A 22,146-nucleotide genomic window follows, 5' to 3' on the forward strand; every position below is an offset into this window, starting at 1 on the left:
GAGATGAAGTACTGTACTGGTTCAGTTATATGTAACACTCTAAGGCAAAACACAACACAGGATGCAGAGTGAATCATGCAGTCATTGTCCTGTCAGCTTTTTTGACTCTTATCCAGGTTTTAGAGGACAGCTGAGAGAGATCATGTGAGAGTCACCAGGTAAAAACCTTTCACAAGTTCAAGGGTTTGCGATGTTTTGCTGCAGTGTGTCCTCATGACTCTTGAGTAAGACCTATGGACTGAACAACAGAGCTGCAACGGCTTTATAATTAGCCAGATGTGTACTGGTCATGCCAAGAATACACCTCCCATAAAACAAGAAAAACACTTTACAGTTCATCACACAATGACACCTACAAGTATTCTCAATTTCCTCATTCTCTTCTATCTGTGCCAGAACATTTATAATATAAAGAAAGCTTTAAAGGAACTTTTTAAACCCTGTATACAGAACATGACAGTCGTGGTTTTGGTGGAACTCAACCAGACTCGGTTTAACTTTTGGTGTATTTTGCAGAATACACTTTATCCAGTTTATTAGGTATTATAGGAGTAATTTAAGTAATACAACTCGTAGCATACATTAGTGTGAAACCAAAACATGTTGTGAAATTATTAAGTTTTCAAAGCGTTCTGTGATAAGAAATCAATAAGTCTTGTTTAAAGTTTTTACCCCGTTTTTACCAACTTCCAGTGCATTGTGAACCCTTTTTTAAATATTTTCTACAACGTAAGTCATCTCTGGGAGACATACAATCTCATGACTTTATGGTTCTGTCTGCAGGAATCTCTTCTGGTTACAAGTGACGTCGTCTTGATCATATGGTCGTCAGCCAATCACAAAATAGATAGCCCCCACGAGGAAGCGTCGGTGGTGTATTTAAAGTTGCACGGTACAGTGTTCTCCGTATGTTGTAGGTTAGCGTTGTTGTGTTAGTCAAACTAAAGCCCCGTGCTGCAGGTGAAGATGAAGGCCCCGCTGCTGCTGCTGACCGTTGTGTTGCATGTTGAGCTCGGTGGTTGCGCTCTCTCCTCTCTATGTTCCCAGCCTCCATCAACGTGGTGCTCGTCCCTGGACTCAGCGATCCAGTGCGGGGTAAGATTCAGGACGTCGGTTTGTTGTCTTATCTCATGATCCTTAAAATGCTCGTTCTGCGTACCGTGTCGTGTGTCTGTCAACATCACCGGACACCCCACATATAAGCTAGTTCCGGGTTTGAAAGTTGAACTAACTTATCGTTAAATCGCGTATTGTATAACGTTATTGTTAGCTTAGCTTAGTTTGACAGGAGCCGGGATAATGTTGACCACTACGTGTTGTGTGTGTGTGTGTGTGGACTGGACTAAATGAGGAAGGCTAACGTTACTTTGTTGGCTTTGGAACAATTGAGGAAGTAAACAAATATATTTAAAACTCAAAAACGTTACTCCCTTTGTTAGTTACATTCACACAATAGCTCTCTCTCTGTCTCGCTCTATCTCTCTTCGTCTGTCTGTCTGTCTGTCTCTGTCTGTCTGTCTCTCTCTGTGTGTCTCCCCGTCTGTCTCTCTGTCTCCCCCTCTTTCTATATCTGGCAGCCCCCCCCCCTCACAGAGACACTACAAAAAACCAAACATGTAAAATGCAAATTAATCCAAACGGTGTCAGTTTCAGTACTAGACATGCTCAGTTTCTTTCAGTTTTTTTTGTTTTCAACAGTTTCTTTGTGTCAGTAATTTAAACTGATGTAGAAGTGTAATGCCACAAACTCCTGCCTATATTTCCTCCAAATGGAAAATTGCCTGACCCTACACCAGTGGTTCTCAAACTGTGGGGCGTGCCCCTCTAGTGGTAGGAGATGAGAGACCAGTCTGTGCTTTATGTCTGAAAACTCTAGCTGCGGATAGTATGAAACTTGTTTTGTTTAGTTTTTCACAGGTTGCACTTTATTGTTATCTTGAAAAGGTGTTTAGTGCAAAACAGGTTAATTGCAGCCAATTGCAATAAGCTATTTTTTAGCTTTTACAAAGTGATTGCACATTTTATTTGTTTTTGTCTGATGGAGCAATCTGGTTTACTTAAAAGTAATTGCAATTTTCTTTATTCTATTATTTGAAAAAGCACAGACGGAGGAGTCACAAAATGTTATTTCAATAAAAATTAAACATGGACCATTTTGTTACAATTTTGTTGGGGCGGTGGGGCATGAACATTTTTCTTCCTCCAAAGTGGGGCGCGACAGAAAAAGTTTGAAAACCACTGCCCCACACACACACACACACACACACACACACACACACACACACACACACACTCTCTCAAAAGAATCCCAGACGGTGATCGCACAGAAGTGAACCGTCCCACTCCCTTGTGCAGGTTCTGAAGCAGTGCCTCGAGTCTAACCTCACCAGGTCCCGTCAGAAGACCACAGATCCAGTGGCGGTGGAGCTTTACTATGAGAGTCTGTGTCCCGGCTGCAGAATGTTTCTCACTCAGATGATCTTCCCCACCTGGCTGATGCTGAATGACATCATGTCACTTACTCTGGTGCCCTACGGCAATACACAGGTAAGCAGTGAACAAAGCACCTTGGGTAACCACTGGGAAAATGACCACCTAATGTCTATTCCTAACCTCTTTTCCTTGACCTCTATGGACAACGTCATGGGGTCAAAGAAAGATGTGAAGGAGAATTCATGAGGAGTTAGGAAAAGACAACCGTGGTGCTTAGAGAAACCGACTACACTTTCACTAAGCTACGTACCTTCCTGCTGCTGTAACACTAAACAATCAACACTGCTTCAGTAGAAACAATTCACTCGTTCAATATCAATATTCCCTTTGTGCAATAATGTGAATTCAACGGTTCGGTTATATTTAGCTTTTTAACAGTTTAATAATCTATTATAGGCCTGGCTTTTTTTAGTTTTTTTACTGATGCTGCTTGTTATTGAGACCGAGAATTTGTTCATTGACAGTTTGCTGTATTTACTGTTCGTTTTATTTTGTTAAATGTTCGAAGTAAATAAATATATAGGAAATTAAACGAAAGGATTGTCACTGTCTATTCATCTTCATCAACATGAATCCCATTACTTTATGAGTATAATTGTTAAACCTGTGTGAGATAAGCAGATCGTTTGTTTTCATGGCCGGCCGAATGGTGCGTCACCTTAAATGTTTCCGCCGCAAGGAATTGTGGGGCGAAATGATCTACTTTCCTTTCTTAAAGGAAGGTCCAGTGTTTCCTATGCTAAAGGAGCTAAGTAAGGAAGCATTTTTTAACTCGTGAATCTGTTGCTTTTATTCAATCCCAGGAGAAACCTGATGGACAGAAGTATGCTTTTGAGTGCCAGCATGGAGAACAGGAATGTCTGGGCAACATGATTGAGGTAAAGTTACACAAGATAAAACTGCTCAATAATACTGTAGCTAAAATTCAGAACCATGTAATCTGCCTTAATGGGATAAAATAAATACCATTTATCCTTCAGAGGATGAATTCTTTTAAATCTGTGTGTTGTGAAAGTGCCATAATTGTTTTTTTTCTGAAGTTTTAAATGGAGTCAATGGTTGTTATAGTAGTGTCACAATGCCGACACTCTGCTGTGATTAATTGATTGCCTCGCTCCTCTCAGACTTGTCTCTTGAACATGACGGACGTTGCTCACCAGATTATCTACTGCATGGAATCCTCCACTGACGTCATCAAGGCAGCCCAGAGCGTAAGTGTGTGTGTGTGTGTGTTTGTCTCCCTCCTTCTATGCACCATCTTTTCCATCACTGCCACTTCCCCAACATGTCATTTGTTCCTCGGATGCTGGAGATGATGTGTGTTTATGTCTCTCCGTTGGTGTTTGCAGTGCGTGGCGCTCTACAGCCCCGAGCTGAGCTGGGACAGCGTCATGAGCTGTGTGAAAGGGGATGTGGGAAACCAGCTGATGCATCAGAATGCCTTGAAGACCAAAGCTCTGAAACCCCCCCACCAATATGTTCCCTGGGTGACCATAAATGGGGTAAGGCTCCAGTAGAGTCGGCAGGAAAAACTATCTGTGGCGATCTGTGGAAAAAGACATAACTAGGAGGCCGCTGCAAACTATAAAGCTCCACACGTTAATGGGTCTCATCATTCTGCCAGTGAGGCTTTTCTTGTAAACGGGTGATGTTTACAGCGATATTATATTGTGATTGTTTTGACACTTGATCCGCCTTCAAGCTTCGATCTGTAAGTTAAGAGAGCTCGGACCGATGGATGTGAAGCTACACCTTTATGTAACTCCGCAGCACGACAGATGCTGCTGCCGCTCTGCCAAGCCACCTGAAGCGAAATGAAGCTTTTATTTTTAACTTGGCTTGTCCAATAAATTAAACGCAATTTTACAGCACATGAATACATCAGTATTGCCCCATGTAAAAACAGAATATTAGCATTTCTACAGCTGTATGTACAGTGTGCGTAGTAAAATAACATGACAACCTGATGTAAGAGTTCTACAAGTTTCAATTGAGATTTTGTTATTTAATCCCCCAGCTGTATTTTAGTTCTCTCTGGTATTCATGAAAATATTCCTACATTATTTCTTTGTCACACACATATCCTCTGGGATACTCACTTTTATTTAATTTGCAGGAGCACACAGATGACCTGCAGGACAAGGCCCAAAACTCTCTCTTCACTCTGGTCTGCAGCATGTACAAGGTACAGTTGGTGTCAATCAAGTCTGAATCCTTCATTGCCTCTCTTAGTTATGCACTTTTGCCCTTTTTTAGTACTATTTTACTGTGTGCTATAAAAGCACAAGCGGGTCACCTCTAACAAGGTCTTACATTTTATTTTTCAGGGCCCCAAGATTCCAGCCTGTGGGGGGGGCGGGGAGAGACACTACAGAAGCTACTGCCACAATGAGTGAAGGAGCGGCGCTGCACATGCTCGCTCTGTTCCAGGTGTGGCCACTAAAATAAGGAACACTGAGGAGTGTCGTCACATATTTTTTTTTATCTGTAGTTTTACGATCTGCTCCTTTTAAAGGGAAAAATAATCTGCTCCTTTTAATAATTCACTGAGTATAAATACAATTTACTTTAAAAAAAAAAAATATGTGTCTTCATTGAAATGTTCTCTTCTGAAACCATAAACACTTTTTGTTCCGTTTTGACTGACTTGTATAGCGTTGTAGTATTTGCAGTGTCAGCTCGGTCTGGTCACAGAAGCTGTTGTCACTGCCCTTTAGATGGCGCCATATCTCACAACCTCATTTAACAGTTTCCTGTTACCGGAGGTAATGGAAAAACAAACAATAACAAACGGATACGTGTGCATTGAACTACTGTTTTTAAAATGTTTGCTTAGCACATTCCTTAACTGTGAGCCTTGGTTTTTGATTTAATGTTCAATAACATGTTTTTCATAAAATAGAGAAGCAGACTACACCAAACCATACATTATACACACGGTACACGTTAATAAGAAAACCACAGATCACAAGTGAAGGCACTAAACAAACACGAGTGATTTCACGAGTCATAACTGACGTACTTTATGTTCTGTATTTGGTTTTTAAAGCTGCGTTCGTATGGGTGTGCAGCTGAACGGGCAGGAACATTAGAGTTCACAACATCCCCTGAGAATCATACTGAATGTTAAACTTGGACTAAAATGCTACTAGAAATAGAAAATCCATCCAAAGTTGAATAAAAGTTACAGGAGGCAGCAGCTTGCAGGGTCTTGCCTAACCAGAAGGTCTGGAGGCACACGTTCCACTGATTGTACAGTCAGATACACACAGATGACGAATGGCCTGTCATGCAGGCGGTTACACCACCTCAATCTAACGACCAGATCAAATGTATTCCTTCTTTGTGGGTTTAATTAGGTCACAGGCTAAGAGGCCACAAAAGAAGGTTAATGCAAACTCCAAATGTGTGCTAAGAATGGGTATTACTGATCTAATGATGACCACTGAGTGTTGACGAAGAGGCGTGGCAATAGTTCTTTACGGAGTGAGAGCATAAGGAAGGGCTGGTGCCACAGACTCCTTCATATCTGATCTTAAATGAGCTATCTGTATCCTCCTCTGTGGTATGTCCTTCACAGTCGTCTCGTTCCCATGATGCAGTAGCTGAAAGTATGAGGAGAAATAACTCATCGAAACTTTTCAACTTCACTGAGGTAAGGGTAATTAATTAACCTTTAAGAAATACCAAAAATAAAGATGATGAATTAGAATAGTCGGTTCTTTCTGTCGCCTAAAGAAATCATAATTATGTTTTTTTTCCTACGGCTCTTTGATATTTAACTAAAAACATTATCGACCGTTAGCACATAAGCTATAATACCAAAAACAAGACTGCAGGTTACTGGTGTGATTGATCTCTTGTTCATTTGGATTATATAATAATGTGTCTTACCATTGCCACACAGTTGGGAAGAAGATAAATTGAGCCTTGTAGATTAGAAAAAGCCCCATCATATTGAAAGTGCAGGTTAATAGCCTTCATTTAGCAGTAATCTAGTTTTGTTTGTTTTTTGTCACCGAGATGAGAAATCACTCGATGACAAAGAAACAAATCTTTTGTCACGAGTGAAGTTTGCAGGAAATGAACACTGCTCCGTGTGTTAAATGGTCAATAACACGGAGAGTGTGTTGACACTTGTTTGTGGAAAGGTGGGACTCCCAAGGAGATGAAGGGATCAGGTCACAGGGTGCAGCGAAAAACAAGCGCTCCTATCTGCTTCAACACTGATGCTAAAAGAGAGATGCCCTGAGAGCTAAATCCCAAACACTGTCTCACTGTGAGAACCGTCAATTGTGTCCGAGGCGATCGTGTGTGAGTCTCGGGACCTGAAATCAGATAATCATTCTAAAAATAATGCCCGACTGGGCTTTTACGTGGCTTGTCATATTTTCGGCAATAGCACAAAAACAGCCCTGTTTGCAACTGCCTTTAGATGGCAGTGAATCTTTTTGTTTTTCAACTGTCTCCTCAAGAAGTTAAACAGGCCGAGCTTGACCTTTTCTAACGCATTCAAATCTGTATTCTCTTTCCACTGCCAATAAAGTCCAAGACAAACACACACTCGCAGCTTTCTTTTTTTTTGCAATTTTGTTTAGTAATAAAGCAGCGCAAGTATCCAAACTGAAAACACTTCATCACATGTAAATTACTATAATTAATACCACTGAAGGTTCAAGAGTACCTGTGAATCATTCACATATGAAAAATACATTGTGCTGACACGTGATAAAGCCAATACAAAGCATATTGAGAGAAAGTAAGGGGGAGGAAACAGAACTCTCAATCAAACCACTGATGTGTAAATGTGAACAGCTGAACTTTGCTCGCTGGCCTGTAGTTTACTGTCTATGGAGCATCTAGATTTCACATATCTCCATGCCATCACAGTTGTTATTCTCTCGATTGACATTTAGAACTATCTGATCTAATAATGTAACCAAACATTTTACATGACTGCCGTTTCCTTTGTTGTCTCTGTCGTCCAGAGACAGTGGGACTCTTCGCAGCAGGCGTCCTGCATCGAGCTACCCTGTGACCCCGGCGTCAGATGTGCTGTGAACAGGCTCTTCTCGGGTACCCTGCAGCTGCCCAGGCTCTCCTGCAGACCCTCCACTCAGGATGGCCCCCAGTCCGGCCCCTCAGCTCGTGGCATCAAGCCCTCCAGGAGCCTGGGGTCTCTGACCAGCTATATCTCCAAAGCCTTGTGAGTCGATGATGCTCTGTGTTGTTGTTTCTGCAGGTCACTGACAAACTCCTTATTGGCTGAACGTCTTTTTATCAACACTTTGGAGTCATCTCTAGATCATTTAACCTACTGAGGATCTGTTCCCATCACCCAGACGTGTTGGTATACAAAACTTGGGAGATTTAATTGTTTTATTTCAAACTTTAAACTTAATTTAGCAAGCCCACACAATTCCTCTAGAACAAATGATATTTTACTAGCTTTTCTTGCTTTACTATGCAGGAATAGTCGCTTACAGTTTGTAAACACGGCATTCAAAAATGTCCCCTCCTCCGTCCCGCCTCCACATCACCAGCAGTGCACGTCCCCTGACCGCGGTTGCCAGAACACTGCCCTTTTTACCATCTGCAGCTTTGCATAAAAAGAGTGAAAGTGAAATTCAAACCCTGATTCATTCTCGTCTTGGAACGAGCTTTGTCTGCTATATCTGCGTTTTTTCGAAGGCACGTTTTAGATGAATAATAAATGATACGTGGTTAATAACTAAGCAACACCTGTTCCTCCAGCATGTTGTGGTCCTGTAAGTCAACACACAGTTAGGATCACTTTGCAGCACCATTCACCAGCTCTGTGTCTTGTAAAGGTTTGAGTATTCAGCAGAGCTTGATGATCATTTTTGCTTCATTTAGGTAGAAAACGTGGATTTACTTCTCGAGCATATGATCCAACAAAGAGTCCTGCTTGAGGCGTTGCTCTCCCCTCCGTCACCCTGCTCAATGATTATCAATAGAAAAGATCAGACAAACAAGGCTCTTGTGATTGTTTCCACAAAAACAGAAACATTCCACAAAAACATAAGCCACCGCTGCAAATACATCTGTAGCATTTTTGTCTATCCACACGGTATGTGTGTATGTACTTTGTGTGTGTGTGTGTGTGTGTGTGTTTGTGTACGTGCGGTCCCTTTGTCCTTTTTTTTTTCACATGCCGAAGGAACTCAGACAGACCTGTTTGTTTTACGTAGGGGGTTGAAGTGAAGTCAGAGGTGATCATCAGATTTGGCTTTACTTTGGACAAAGACGCTGTTGTATCGTTGACGTTTTCTCTTATCTAGCGAACAAACCTTCATCATTGTGATATTAATCATTTGGAATAGGAGCAGTACACGCAGGCCGAGTTAAATTTGTTTAAAATTTGTCACAGCATGAAACCTTGAATACCTGGGAACGTTATCTTTTCTGAAGTTGAATTCTTCTGAAAATGTTCGGGTTTTATTCTTGTAAAAATCTAAAATCTAATTTCATTCTAAGAGATGAACACGGGTTTATCTCCAGTGGTCAATTGCAAAAGAGAATTATTTTACTCAGAAGATAGCCTCCAAAATTCTGAATTTAGCAGGCATTAAATTGAATATATAAAAGTGTAGTTTCATTTTATTTTATTCTGCTATTCATTGAACCTTTATTTAAATAGGATAATCCTATTGAGATTTTTAAACTCTTTGAGAACGGGTTCCTGGCCAAGATGGCAGCGTAAAAGTTCCACCACCTAAAACACAGACAACAGTTAAAACATAAAACAAATTACATTAAAAAAAACAAAAAAACGACAGACTTAAAGCAAACAAGCAAATTGCATCAAAGACTTTCATTCACTGCTCAAATTATCTTCTTCTCGCAAAAAAACAAAAGTGTTTATGAGCGGAGATTCGTTCAATCTCCTTATTATTTATGGTAACAATCTGATACACATCATCAGCTGGCTTCTTTGCTTTTGTCAACATTTAGTACGAGCCCCAATTCGCAGAAGCTGCATTTCAAATTGCATTCATTGTCTTTTTACTGTCAGTACATACTGCAGCTGTCCTTAAAAGTGCCCACTGTTGCATGCAGTATGCACTCAATTGGGACATAATACTTCCTCAAAGCATTGCACCGTGAACGTTTACCCACTTGCTCATATTTCCGCTGCAGAGAGGATTGTGGGTCAGAATAGCCAGAAAAAATAAAATAAGATTTACATTCTTTTTTTAATTCAAATATTTAAGTTTTCAATTCAAATCATTATTTTTGTAGAGCCCAAAATCACAAATCACAAGGAGAGGGATCACTCCTCTGTTGCTCTCCCACGGGTCTCTTCCTCTTTTCTCCCCGTTAAAGGGTTTTTGGGGACTTTTTCCTGTTCCGATGTGAGGGTCCCGGGTCTGAGGATGTTGCTTGAGTACAGATTGTAAAGCCCTCTGACTTCTTCTTGGAAACTTTCCATCTTTGACTGTAAACATTTGCCATTTAAACATTTTAACCGACCATTATAAATGGCATATATCATTTTGCGAAAACAGTTGCAGTTTTAAACATGCGGTTAACATTGTGAAATGGAACTTTACTTGATTGTGTTTAGGCACCAAAACTACTTGGTTAGGTTCAGGAAAAAAGTTGACTGTGTGATATTCTTCAGTACAAGCAACTAATTAGCTGCTGTACATTTAAACATTTAAACACTCATAGCTCGCTCCATCTTTTAGCGACTTCTCGCTTAATCCAACAGTTGCTCAGTTCTACTAACCTTAATTACCGTACTTTAGCTTAGAATCTAGCAGTTGCTTCCCCCTCCACCTCTTCTGCTCTCTCTTGCTCGGTGTTTCACATGTTTAGCCATTCCTCTGCCTGCCTTAAGAATAATGGTACATGTAATAAGTGTAGTTCTGTGACGATCAGGCTATATTTATTCCATCCATGTTTATAAATCAGCAGGTATTAAGCAAAAGACATGACTCCAACAATGTTGATGGACTAAAAAGCCTTCCATTGTGCTCCTTCTCTGTGAAGAGGGCCATGTGCTGGCCTGTTTACAAGTCAGTAGTGCAATTTTGATGCAGCGCCAGAGAAAATGTTTATGGAGCAGCATTTAAAGCTGCAGGATGTTTTAAAATGACAATGCCACACATGTTAGTGAAATCTAATCCACTGTTACTGAACCTGTTTATTATGATGTCGCTCATTTGATATAATTGTATATCTATCAAAGATGACATTACCTGTGGCTTGAACACTGCCTGAAATGATGAAATCACTAAGGGAGGACATGCTGTGAGCATGCTGTGCCCACAGCAGTTGGGAACTCCAGATGGATGAGTTGGAGGCAGTGAGTCAGCATGATATTGTCTTCAAGTCCTGGTTTGTTTTCCCTGTTTGGCTATTTTATCGTGGGGCAAAACGTTTCCAGAGAAAACTCAAGAGATGGATCCAGGAGGGAGCAGAGGGCTTCCCAAAATCATACCATGGACAGGGTCTGTCCAATTGTTTGTCCAAATGTACCTCTTTGGAAAGCTTGAACTCTAGGTTGACAGTAGCGTTATAATATGTAGCTAGGCAATAAAGGGAACTCAGAGTTTCTCAGAGTATTTCAGCTGAAAGCAGGTGCCTGAAAAGGGTTGCAAAAACAAGCTGAAAGGCCCTTAAACGCTGACATGAGTAACGCTGAGGGAGTTCGGTGATAATTCTCTGTGCGTTCATCACAACAGAGAGACACTTTTCACATTACACACATGATTGTTAGTAAAAACATATTGAGTTCAGCTCTAAAAGAGGTTTGATACCTTTTGCCAAATAAATGTCCATCTGACACTTTAATTCATTTCTGCCTTAAAAGTAGATTATTTGTGTAATTTGTAGATCTAAAGGCATCATCTCCATGGGGACTCTCAGAGTAGCTGCACAGTAGGTCAATGACCGTTAATGGCACTCCAGAGGAAATATGATCCACAATAGATGCGGTGGTGATGCTTAAGTGTTGAGCCCGGTGCCTGCAGAGTGAAACAGAAGTTAACGACGGGAAAGGAAAGACCAGAATTCACATTGTGGTGATGGGTGACATGCATTTGACCCGAAAATTACAAGTTACATCTGCTGTGCTACATTTGGATTAGAACTAATTTCTCTGCGTACAAGTACAGTACTGTTGCTCCGTAATACACACGGTACAGTAGCTATGGGTGTATACCCACAAAGCCTTTAACCAAAGAATCTTTCTTCCCTGCTTTCCCGACCAGCTGTTGGTCAGCCCTGAGTCAGATGTTCCAGCTCCCGAGGTTATTTCAGTGTCTCTAGACTTCACCGGTGTTTAGCTGCGTCCTGAATCGCAGGAGGATCTGTCCTCACTCTCCAGCGATAAACAAAGGGATTGAGTGGAGTGGAGGGGGGGTAGTGTTGCCTCTGGTAACAGATAGAGAGCGCCATCGTGACAGCACCCATGCTCTCGATAGCTTTTATCTACCTCTGCTTTTTACAGTCAGAGGCCCTTCATGTGACTCTTGCTGGTGCGCTCGGAGCATGTGAGAGGCTTCACAACAAATAGCAACTCGGGGACCAAAGGACAAGCCTGACTATGCAAAGTCAGTTCAGAGTGAGCATAAGAAAGGCGTGCTGAAGGGCCGAGACAGGCGACGGCTACATGTTTATACACTGGAGGAAGTAATTATGGAGCACAGTTTGACGTTGAAGAACAATATTCTCTGTAAGATTAGGAGTGAGGGAAAGGGGGGGGGGGGGGGAGGCAGAGAGTTGGAAAGAGGGAGAGAGAAGCAGGCGGCGGTGGTCTGTCATGCTTCTCTTCCCTGTAAATCAGACGTCCATATTTAGTTGGAGAGAGGGAGGGCCGAGCGGTAATGTAAACAAAGCCTGGGAGAGAGAGGCAGAGAGAGTCCGTCAACACTAATGTTTGAGTTTATTGCCCGGCACGGCAGTCAGCGTGGTCCCTTGGAAAAGACAAGAAAGGAGCTGATAGGTTTCAAATAAAGATAAAAAGTCTGATAGAGAGATTGTTGTGTTGACTTTTTGGTCTTTTGGGATTTTGAAAGAAGCGTTCTTGACAGTTTTAACAGGAGAGTTTTGGAGTATCATTCGCAGGCCCAGGTTTAGTTGAAATATGTGGAAGCAAGGGTTGGACCAGAGGCACTAGCTTTTCCAGGACTTGGAAAAGCAAGAGAGGCAAAACTGACGGACCCTTCCATATGCCATGCTGCGAAAAAGTCCTGTTTAAAAGTTAATTTGGGAAACTAGAAAGACAGAGATCAGACTGTTCCTTTGACCAAAGTCACCTGAAGGCAGATCGAGCAAAGTGACTCACTGACTACCTGAACACTGACCGTCCTCTGATCGCCATGAGCAAGCTGTGCTCTGAGAGCTCTGAAGAGGAGCAGGCTGACGTTGAGGAGAAGCCTCAGGACCGAAGGGTGACCCGGCTGCCCATCATTCAGCTCATGCCCAGGTCCCCTGGAGGATCCCCAAGAAGCTCGCCCAAGGATTCTCCACGTGGGTCTCCTCGAAACTCGCCGCTGCTGTTCAGGAAGCTGCTGATGAACCGCAGCATCAACCAGAGGCGCCGCTTCACTCTGGCCCACACGCCCAGGTAGTCTCTTAGGAGACTTAAAGTAGTACTTTATACTGTCACATGAGGCTTTTTAAGCTCTTAAGCCAATATTTTAAAATGTACAATAGTTTCTACTTTGGTTCTGTGTTGCTTTCCGATAATTGCTGGCTAATGTTTCAGGCGATCTGAGCGTGTTCTTGACGTTGGAGATGGTTCTTGTCACATGGCGGAGGGTTGCTCTACTCTAGCTGGAGATACTGTAATATATTTTTGTTTTGTTTTTGTGAAGGTAGCAGCGCTTCACACAACAAAAAGGGTTGCCCTTTTAGCTTATGTTGTGAAATTTGATCCTGACTACAAGGTTCTCATGTATTGTCCTCTACCCAATCAAAATCAGCCGTTGTGTCAGGGAAGTTGTGCTGAATTCAATTATCATCACGTGTGTATGGTAAAGTTGCTCTTTCATTTTCTACGATTAGACCAGATAAGGGGGTTGCAGTTGCTGTTGATACTTTGCTTGATTTCTGCTTCATATATATGCTCCGTATATGCTTGGTTTATTTATGGCTGCAAAACACGGTACCCCCCCCCCCCCAGTGGATTTAGTTGAAAAGCAAAGGTCAGTGGAAAGAGTTGGATTTTAAAAGCTCCGTTTTAGTGTTTCATTTCCTACAGATGAATGTGTTTTTCCAGAGCTTTTGTTTTCTCGACCGAGCGGCATCATCTCAGTAAACACACAGCTCACCGACATCCCCGCTGTCAATCAGCACATGTTGTTCCACTTCTTTGCCAAGCAAGTGCTTTGTTCTGTCAGTGACAAAAGCTTTCTTTTTTTAATGCAGCACGTTTATAACTGGTAACAGGATATTTCCTGCTTAGCTAATGCATGTTTCATTTAGTATCTAGTGGCCTTACCTGTTGTTTGTTAAGGTTACAGCTGTCAGCTGGTACCTCTTGATTGCTTTAGATTTACGACACGTTATTGCATCAGATCTGGCCCATGATTCAAATGAAAATTAAACATTTACTCGTTTAACGATGTCAAAGCAAGAGTCTTATGATCGATCAAACCATACTTGACCTTAGAGAGGAAGAATAAACTGGGCCTTACACGTGTGTGGATGGATAAATACGCAGCTCGTGTTTGTTTTTTGTTTTCTGTTTACTTCCTTGTAGGTGTGTTAAATGTAGTTTTCTTCACACTAAGGTTGTGCGACATTGCTGATTACTGTAAAACCAGTTTTTATGCACATGCCTCCGATGTCTCTGCGGATGTTTACTCTTCACTCCTGAACGTATACACACACACTCAGATGTAGGCACGTAGCAATCCTGTAACATTAAAAGCATGAGTTTTGCTACATTAAAAGCATGAGAGGAACTCGCCGGTAATGTGAAACCCTGTCTTGCTTTTATTGGCAAGAAATGCATATTAAACATTCCTCCATGTTTGCAAGCTAATTCATCTTTATATATTTATGTAGACAGAAGGGTCAATCTTCTTCAGGTGCTTAATGGTCTGGGATTAGAGACTTACAGACACATTCCTTTTCCAAAGTTTACTTTAAAACTGTTTCATTAATTTCAGTGTGTCTGTTTCGAAATCTAAATATTGGAGAGCGAGAGTCCAGTGAAGGGGATTTCAAGGCTCAATCTGGAAAGTCATGATGCTGCAGACATTCAACCTGTCAGAGCTTTTATACTGTGCAGCTCCTGAGGTCAGGCCACTGGAAGTGTCCCTCTGCAGGGTCTGTGCATGTTCCATAATGTCAGAGCTGAAATAAATGGACGGAGATGAGTTATTGCAGGATGGCTGGCAAGGAGGAGAAATTAAACAAACTGGGGGTCCAGCGGAAAATAAATGTCACAGGCAGCTCAAATATAGAACATACCCGCAGAGTTATTATCCCTTGCTGTCTTGAGTTGATTAAGCCTCTTTTTCCACTCCAGTGACACCACGTCAAATGGACTTTTATTTGTGAATAACAGTCAATGAAAATTGTTTTTTGCCAGCTCTAGGGTGACGGACAGTTTTCTTTCCATTGTGTTTAGTTTATTAGTTTAGTTTTTTAAATGTATATACATCAGGGACCATGTTAAAAAATACATTCATCTCAAGAAAGAGAAGAAATGCTTTGTACCAGATTTAGCTACTAACTACGCACACACACACACACACACATACACATACACACACGCATGGAATAGACATTAAACAGAATACAATAATATAACATATTATTATTATTAGTCATACAAAGTAATAAAGCACAAGTCATTAAAATAATAGATGTAAAATATTACAAAGGTTACAAAAACAGGTCCATCAAAATACCAATTTAATGCTGAAGACTGGTTCCTTAAAATCCATTCTTTAACCTGTCAAATTGAGTTGTCAAATCTTAAAATGTATATTTAACAAGTATATCACATTGATGATACTGGCATTATTTCCTGTTCATGACTTTCCGGGCTTGTTTATGAAGTGACCTAGTGGGTTTTAAGGCTCTTGTCTGCACAGAGACCAACATGATGGACAGTAACGAAAATAAGAAAACGTCATTGCATTCAAATATACCGTAGGGACTTGGACTGTTAAAGAATTCCTGATTTATCCAACATACATTAGCTATGTTATATTCAATACGTGGTACGTTTTTTAATATGCGTTTCAAATGTAAGAGTGGGATCTTGAGTGACACCTATAGTATTTAAACCCTCAACATTTTGTATCTTTTGTCCATTGATATTAATATTTGGAAAAACCCTCTGCTTTTGTTTATCCAAAGAACAATACACGGTGACTGTTTTCTCAGTATGCAGAGGGAGACACGAGTAACTGAGCCACTTTGCAACTTTTTCTATCGACAATTGGGCAGCAACTTGTTCAATGTCTTTCACGTTAGCGTATAAGCTACATCATGATATTGCAGTAGAAATAAATCAAGTTATTTGTCTAGCTCAGAGGACTTGTTGTCTACCTTACTACAGTTGCAAAAAGGCATCGTTTGTGTTTTAACATCGTTTTGCTTACGAGTTATCGATCGGGACGTCTGAATCTGTTCAACTTTACCAAACTAGGCAACGTTAACTTTTGTCTTAATTATGAGATCAGAATCTCATGAATCCTGATCTCGTAGTCTCAAGATCGTTTCTCATAATTATGAGATAGTAATCAATAATTACAAGATAAGGTGTATAATCATTTTTTCAAGTTTTTTTTTAAAACGTATCATAATGATCCTAAAAGAAATATCCTCGGATCAGCCCTCCCTCATATGTTCTAGTGTTACTGAGCAGAAAGAAAATGCATTTCCTGTCCTTTTCCACTAGAGGCTGCTATGTTGTTGAATGTGGAGCATCAGGAGGACATGTTTCTGTTTCTGCGTTGGGTCAGGGAGCAGAGGAAAGAGATATTCTTCTATGACTGGTGTGTAAGTGGGCATGGACCCTAATATTTCAGGAGGTTGAAAAAGATCCTGGCGTCAGAAATATTAGTATCTCAGTTATGTTGGGAGCATTTTCTCTTTTTTCCTAGAAAATGTTTGACAGCTTTAGTTACATAAATGTGTGTATTTTAACCCCAAATAGTTCAAATAGCCCATCCCCTGTGGCATTACAGGACACCGCTATTAATCAAATATTTGAAATATATAATTACAGTAACACTTAAACAGAACCAAAAGAAAACATTAGTTACAGCATATATGTATGTACTTTTATATGCTTTCCAATACCTTTTCAAATAGTATCCAGATAAAAGGCTTTTCCCCTCCTCTCCAAGTGTCTAAAGTTATGTTTCACAGTGGAATCATTTTTGCACTGAGCATTTCTAGGCCCTGCTTCAGATTAGACGGTCTATCTGGTGGTTATTATGGACAGTAATAAACCTCAGATGTGTTAAATTGGACTCTTCCTGTCTGCTTCCTCCCTCACATTATGAAAAATAAAATATTCGTTTGCCAGTGAAGAGGATATTGTGTGAATCAGATGGATTATATGGTGGCATGAGAGTAGAACTCAATCACACACACACACAATATTGAAGTATTGATTGACCGTAGCACTATTGTTGCTGTCGGCACGGAGGCAGGCTGGTTACACGAAAAGAGAAACTGTATACACTCTCATTGAAAAAAAAAAACATGTACTTGTGATACTAAAGTAGTTTTTATTTTTCTTCTATCACCTCACCTTTAGTCTTTCCTCTCTAACCCCAATACTATTCATACTGGTCCACTTTCTCATGGAATGAGTGTCATTCTCTGTACTCTCTCTCAACCACCCAGCACCCCACCCCTTCACAATCTCTCTCTCTCTCTCTCTCTCTCTCTCTCTCTCTCTCACTCTCTCTATCTCTCTCTCTCTCTCTCTCTCTCTCTCTCTCTCTATCTCTCTCTATCTCTCTCTCACTCTCTCTATCTCTCTCTCTCTCTATCTCTCTCTCTCACACTCTCACTCTCGGGGGAGATAGATTGTTGTTTGTTGTTTTAAGCCCGAGTTTGCTCCCACCACTCTCAGGAGAGAAGAGGAGAGAAAGCAGAAGTCCGTTATGTCCCACTGACAGGGACTACATGGGACGGCCCACTCCGGGGAGCATCTGATGGGATAATAACACTCTTTCCAGCTCTCTTTGTTTTCTCCCACCAAGAATAACTCTGCTCCATGTGTTGGTAGTGCAGCATCACAGAGGCAACCTCCTATGTTTAAATGGACAGCTTTGTGTCAAGTTTGCTGGACCTGATTTTTAAAGACAGAAGATACCCGGGGGCCATTGTGGAGGAATTTGGTTTGCAGCTTTGGAAGAATTCAAGCGTTCTGTTTCCCGTTTAGGAGCGCGGGGGGAAAGAAACGCTCAAGATAAGTGTTTATCTTGGCTAATCTGCGGTGAGCTGAAAGGAGATCGAGTGAGGAAGTAGTCCCAGATGAGCACTGACAGCTAACACCATCCTCAATTTCACTTGATGTGATTCGGCCCCATATTATCACTGTCAGTGAGATGATACGCTAACTGGTTCCTAACAGCCAAGACTCTTTGCCTTTTTAGGCTGTTCATACACACGCACACGCTGGGCTGAACCTTTTTTATTTTTCCTGGACATATCCTTAAAGCCGGGACCAAAAGCTGAACTGCCAATTGATTTTTTTGGTCAATTGGTTTGGTGCACTGAGCTGGAAGGGAATCGCTTCTAGCTAATAATTTGTATCTTATAAATAGAGAGAATACTCAGCAGGTCTGACTTTTACTTTTAGTCTCGCTCCTACCAGGTGCAGCTGATGAGACTCTTGTGTTTTGCATGTTGGTGTTATTTTACATTTTGTCATTCATGGACCTGTTTTTCTGCACTGTCCTGTTAGAGGGACCCGTCTTCCCTAGTTTGTGACAACAGACAACAAAAAGGAATTCGGACAGCTCTCCTTTCCAGTTCCTGCCAGCATGGGGGTTTTGGTCACTCTGCAAAAGTTCACTTTGTTTACCTCTCGCCTCCCAAAGCTGCTGTTTTGATGCCGCTCTGAACTCAACCCAACTGTTTTTGAACTGCCAATAAAATGATGAACAAAGACTCCCGCTTTTCAAGGAAAATGCACGGCAACTTCTCCACACGCAGGCACTCGTGCATTGGGTATGTATCCAGTTGTGTGTTGAGAGTTTTGTGAGTGTGATTACAGTGACTGACACATCATGACACATTTGCAGGTATTCAAGAGGAATTGGAAAGCTTGTTTCTTTATCTAGAAAGTACCTATAATCAGAAATATAACCAACTGATGGGGAATTGTTTGACACTACTCTGTCCCTGTGTTTTATAGCTGTGTTGGTGTTTATCGGGTGGTTTCATGTGTTTTATTCCGTTGTGTAGCCGTGATGTTTCAGGCCCCAGTCTTAGAGTACCATTTAGATTGCTCTGAATATAAAAAGTTGTTGAAGATGGAAACATTTGAAGATGGAAATTAATCTCTCTCTCTTTCTCTATCACAGATAGAAGCAGTGGTTTTGTTTGCTTTAATAGTTATCTAGTGGTGAGGCTGCACCTATATGGTGTTTAACTTTAACCCTGTCTGTTGCCAAAAAACAAAGCATCTGCCCAATGATCCAATGTGTGCTGAGGGTGAAGCCGGTGGGTGTTGCTGTTGGTGTGCTGGGTGCTGTAGTTGGCCGTGCAGGCCTCGGGATGGGATGCCGCGTTGGATCGATGGCTCTATCCACTGATGGCCCTCCTTGCGGTCCATGGACTCGAGCCAAGCCGAGGCGTTCATGTCAGGCACGGTATGACTATCATGGGGTCCAGGACTTTGGCGTTGCATAAGAGGACTGCAGAAATATTGGTGACCTGTGGAAAATTATCCATGAGAGCGGCAGATTCAGCAGATTTTTATCTCTGTTTTCTATCTGGTCTTTTAGGAAACAGAGAGGACTCGAAAATAACCTGTCAAATGAACTCGCTTCAGAGTTAAATCACAGTTACATGGTCTCTTGTTGACACACTGATGAGACTAATTACCTTAATTGAAGTTGTAACTGTAACTGTGTAATCACCAACTCTACTACAGCTGTCATGAGAGCCCTGCAGGACTCGTCATTATGTAAGTTTACAGAGACTAAAAACAGAGACTTGATACATGAAATACAAGAATACACACATAGGCGCACACACAGCAAATTAATACACACACACACACACAGGGATCCTATGCATTGTGAAAGGTAACTCACAATCAGAGATGCATCATTAAAATAAGCTTTAAACGCTGCACAGCTCCATAAAGAATCACTCTCTTCTTCCTTGCACTGAGAGAAAAAAAAAGAAACATTTCAGAGCTGCTGTGGGATTTAATTTAGTGCAATGTGTGGTACTTTTCTGAACTCTGGGCATAAGGCATGTGCTCCACAAGTGTCATCTGAACTCCTCCAGCCGTGAGCCTGTGTGGATCATATGAGGAGATCAAAGCAGGAGATTTCAGTGCAGACGGGAACAGAACAAGCCTCTATCCTCTTTACCTGATTTGTACATCCAGCTTCATGATGACCCCCTCCCCCCAACAAAAGTCCCTGTTGGGAGCTTCTCATCAAAGCAAAGTTCAAAACTTTTTTTATTTTATCTTCAGCAATGATGTATGGTGATGGAGGTGATACCATTGGTGTGTGTGTTTACAGCTGTCGTGGTTCTCAGATTAGCTAACGTAGAAATTATTGTTCAAAATCTTTATTCAATCATCACTTTAATCATTTTCTCTGAGACAAAGCAGTCTTTTGTAATCAAGATGTGTCCATCACAATAGAGACAGCTCTTATCCTCACTTGTACTAACAGTACCAGGGCACTATTCATCCTCCGACTACCACACACACACACACACACGCACGCACACACACGCACACACTTTCTCCAACTCCTAGTAACATTGTCAACAATGCTTTTTATGGCTTCTCTGGCAGTGCGGTACATTTAAACAACACAGTGTCGCTACATTTAGCTGGAATAGCTCTTGTATCAGTTCCATGAGAAGATAGCCGGTGCTGCGTCCACTCAGCTCGGAACAGTTTGAGAAGGTGCAATTTATCTTAAGTAGAAATGATGGGAAGAGACGGAGTGAGGTGAGAGCAAGCGTGACGGATGCAACAGCCGACCAAGTGGGGAAAAAAGATAATTTAAACAAAGAGGGTAAAGGCACAGGCGAGAGGGTGGTGAAGGGGATGTGGGTCGAGATAGTGCTGCTCTCAGCGCTGAGATAATGACAGGAAGGAGAGGGTCAGACGCAGAGACGGGGGGGTTAGAGGGCGAAACGGAGAATAAAAAGATACTTCTGAGAGGTAGAAAGAAAATTGTGACTGAAAGAATAATGAGGAAAACAAAAAAAAAAGTGTCAAGCGAGGCCATTCAACCAAAGGGTACAGTGTCAATGTCAGAGGTCCCAATATAGCTGCCAGCCCCCCTCCTCAAACACACAGCCAGATTAGTCAATAGAGCCTGTGTGGCTGCGGCCGGCTGGCTGCTGTGTGCGTCACTGCTGTACTCCATATTTTCAGCATGACTGATTTCCCCAATCGCCTCCAGAGCCTCATCGATTCCTGAGGCTGGCAGCAACTGCAGCAGCTGGGTACAACACTACCACTGCTGAAATGCAAAACTAGTAACTCTACTGTAGCTCTGTGAGAGAATAAATAGAGTAAATTATTATTACTTCAAATGAAATGTCATTTTTGATGATTTTTCCCAACAGTGCTATGCCCCTAAGAGATCAGATGTGCTACTACTTTAGTCATTAGTCTCAGTAGAATTAGGGTTGTAGACTCGGACATTGAATTATAAGAAATAATTTGGTTAAAAAATGCTCAATACTAGAAAGTCTGATCAGAAACAGCAAAATGTGTTAAACGCCTAAACAAATAATACATCAAAAATGTGTAGCTTCGTTTCACTCTGTTAATATCTAAAATGTATTTCAGAAAAATCTTCTCATTGGTGTCAGACGTCTGTGCTGAGTGTTGTCTTTGTCCTACAGCAGCATCAGGATCACTGTTCAGTGTGACCACTAGAGGGGGAAACCGACTAAGTTATGCTCAGAGACTGTTTGAGAGCAACGACCTCCTACAGACCAAGCAGTTGTTTCACATAGTAATAAAAACAATCGATGGATTATAATTCTATTTTGAGACTAGTGGAAAGAGGCCACGTATCACTGATTAAACTTCCATAGTGCTGTGGAGAGTTAAGGTAATGTAAAGGGTTGTCTTTGAAGCAACTTAATCAAGCTGTTAGGTTGTGCTTTTACATTAATGTGGGGAGGAATTATTAGTCATTTCCCTTTGTTCTTTTAAAGGCTTCAGATTGACTTTAACACTATACAATTCTTCGGTACGCTTGATAATTATTTAATATTATATTTTGTACTTAATTCACTAAATATTGTCATTGTTTTTCATCATACCGATACAGATTACTCTGTATATATGACATATATTGCACATCTATTCATTCTGCTTTCAGTATAGAGCTTGTTGTATGTTGATGGGCTTTATAAATACAATTGATTTGACTTGACAGCTAGCTGCTTTACTGGTTGGTAGCATTTAACCCGAGTTAGTTTGTACAT

General features: G+C 41.3%; 2 protein-coding genes across 3 annotated transcripts in view; both read left to right on the plus strand.

Moving 5' to 3' along the window:
• The first annotated feature begins 866 nt into the window (after positions 1–866).
• Positions 867–5,135, plus strand: ifi30a (IFI30 lysosomal thiol reductase a). Its single transcript, XM_076097403.1, has 7 exons — positions 867–1,095; positions 2,356–2,547; positions 3,297–3,371; positions 3,618–3,704; positions 3,843–3,995; positions 4,610–4,678; positions 4,821–5,135. Exons 1-7 carry the CDS (start codon positions 967–969, stop codon positions 4,887–4,889), a joined length of 774 nt encoding a protein of 257 aa, XP_075953518.1. The 5' UTR covers positions 867–966; the 3' UTR covers positions 4,890–5,135.
• Positions 5,136–5,273: 138 nt separating this feature from the next.
• Positions 5,274–22,146, plus strand: part of LOC142956082 (3',5'-cyclic-AMP phosphodiesterase 4C-like) — a 48,319-nt gene continuing 31,446 nt past the window's right edge. For both annotated transcript variants that reach the window (XM_076097396.1, XM_076097397.1), the window contains exons 1-2: positions 5,274–6,148; positions 7,482–7,699. In XM_076097396.1, coding sequence (XP_075953511.1) covers positions 6,107–6,148; positions 7,482–7,699 — 260 coding nt within the window. In that variant the 5' untranslated portion in view covers positions 5,274–6,106. The remainder of the gene's footprint in view (positions 6,149–7,481; positions 7,700–22,146) is intronic.

This window comes from Anarhichas minor, unplaced genomic scaffold (genome assembly GCF_050575085.1).
Source record: "Anarhichas minor isolate MPS153535 unplaced genomic scaffold, ASM5057508v1 ptg000024l, whole genome shotgun sequence".
In the NCBI taxonomy this organism is placed as follows: domain Eukaryota; kingdom Metazoa; phylum Chordata; class Actinopteri; order Perciformes; family Anarhichadidae; genus Anarhichas; species Anarhichas minor.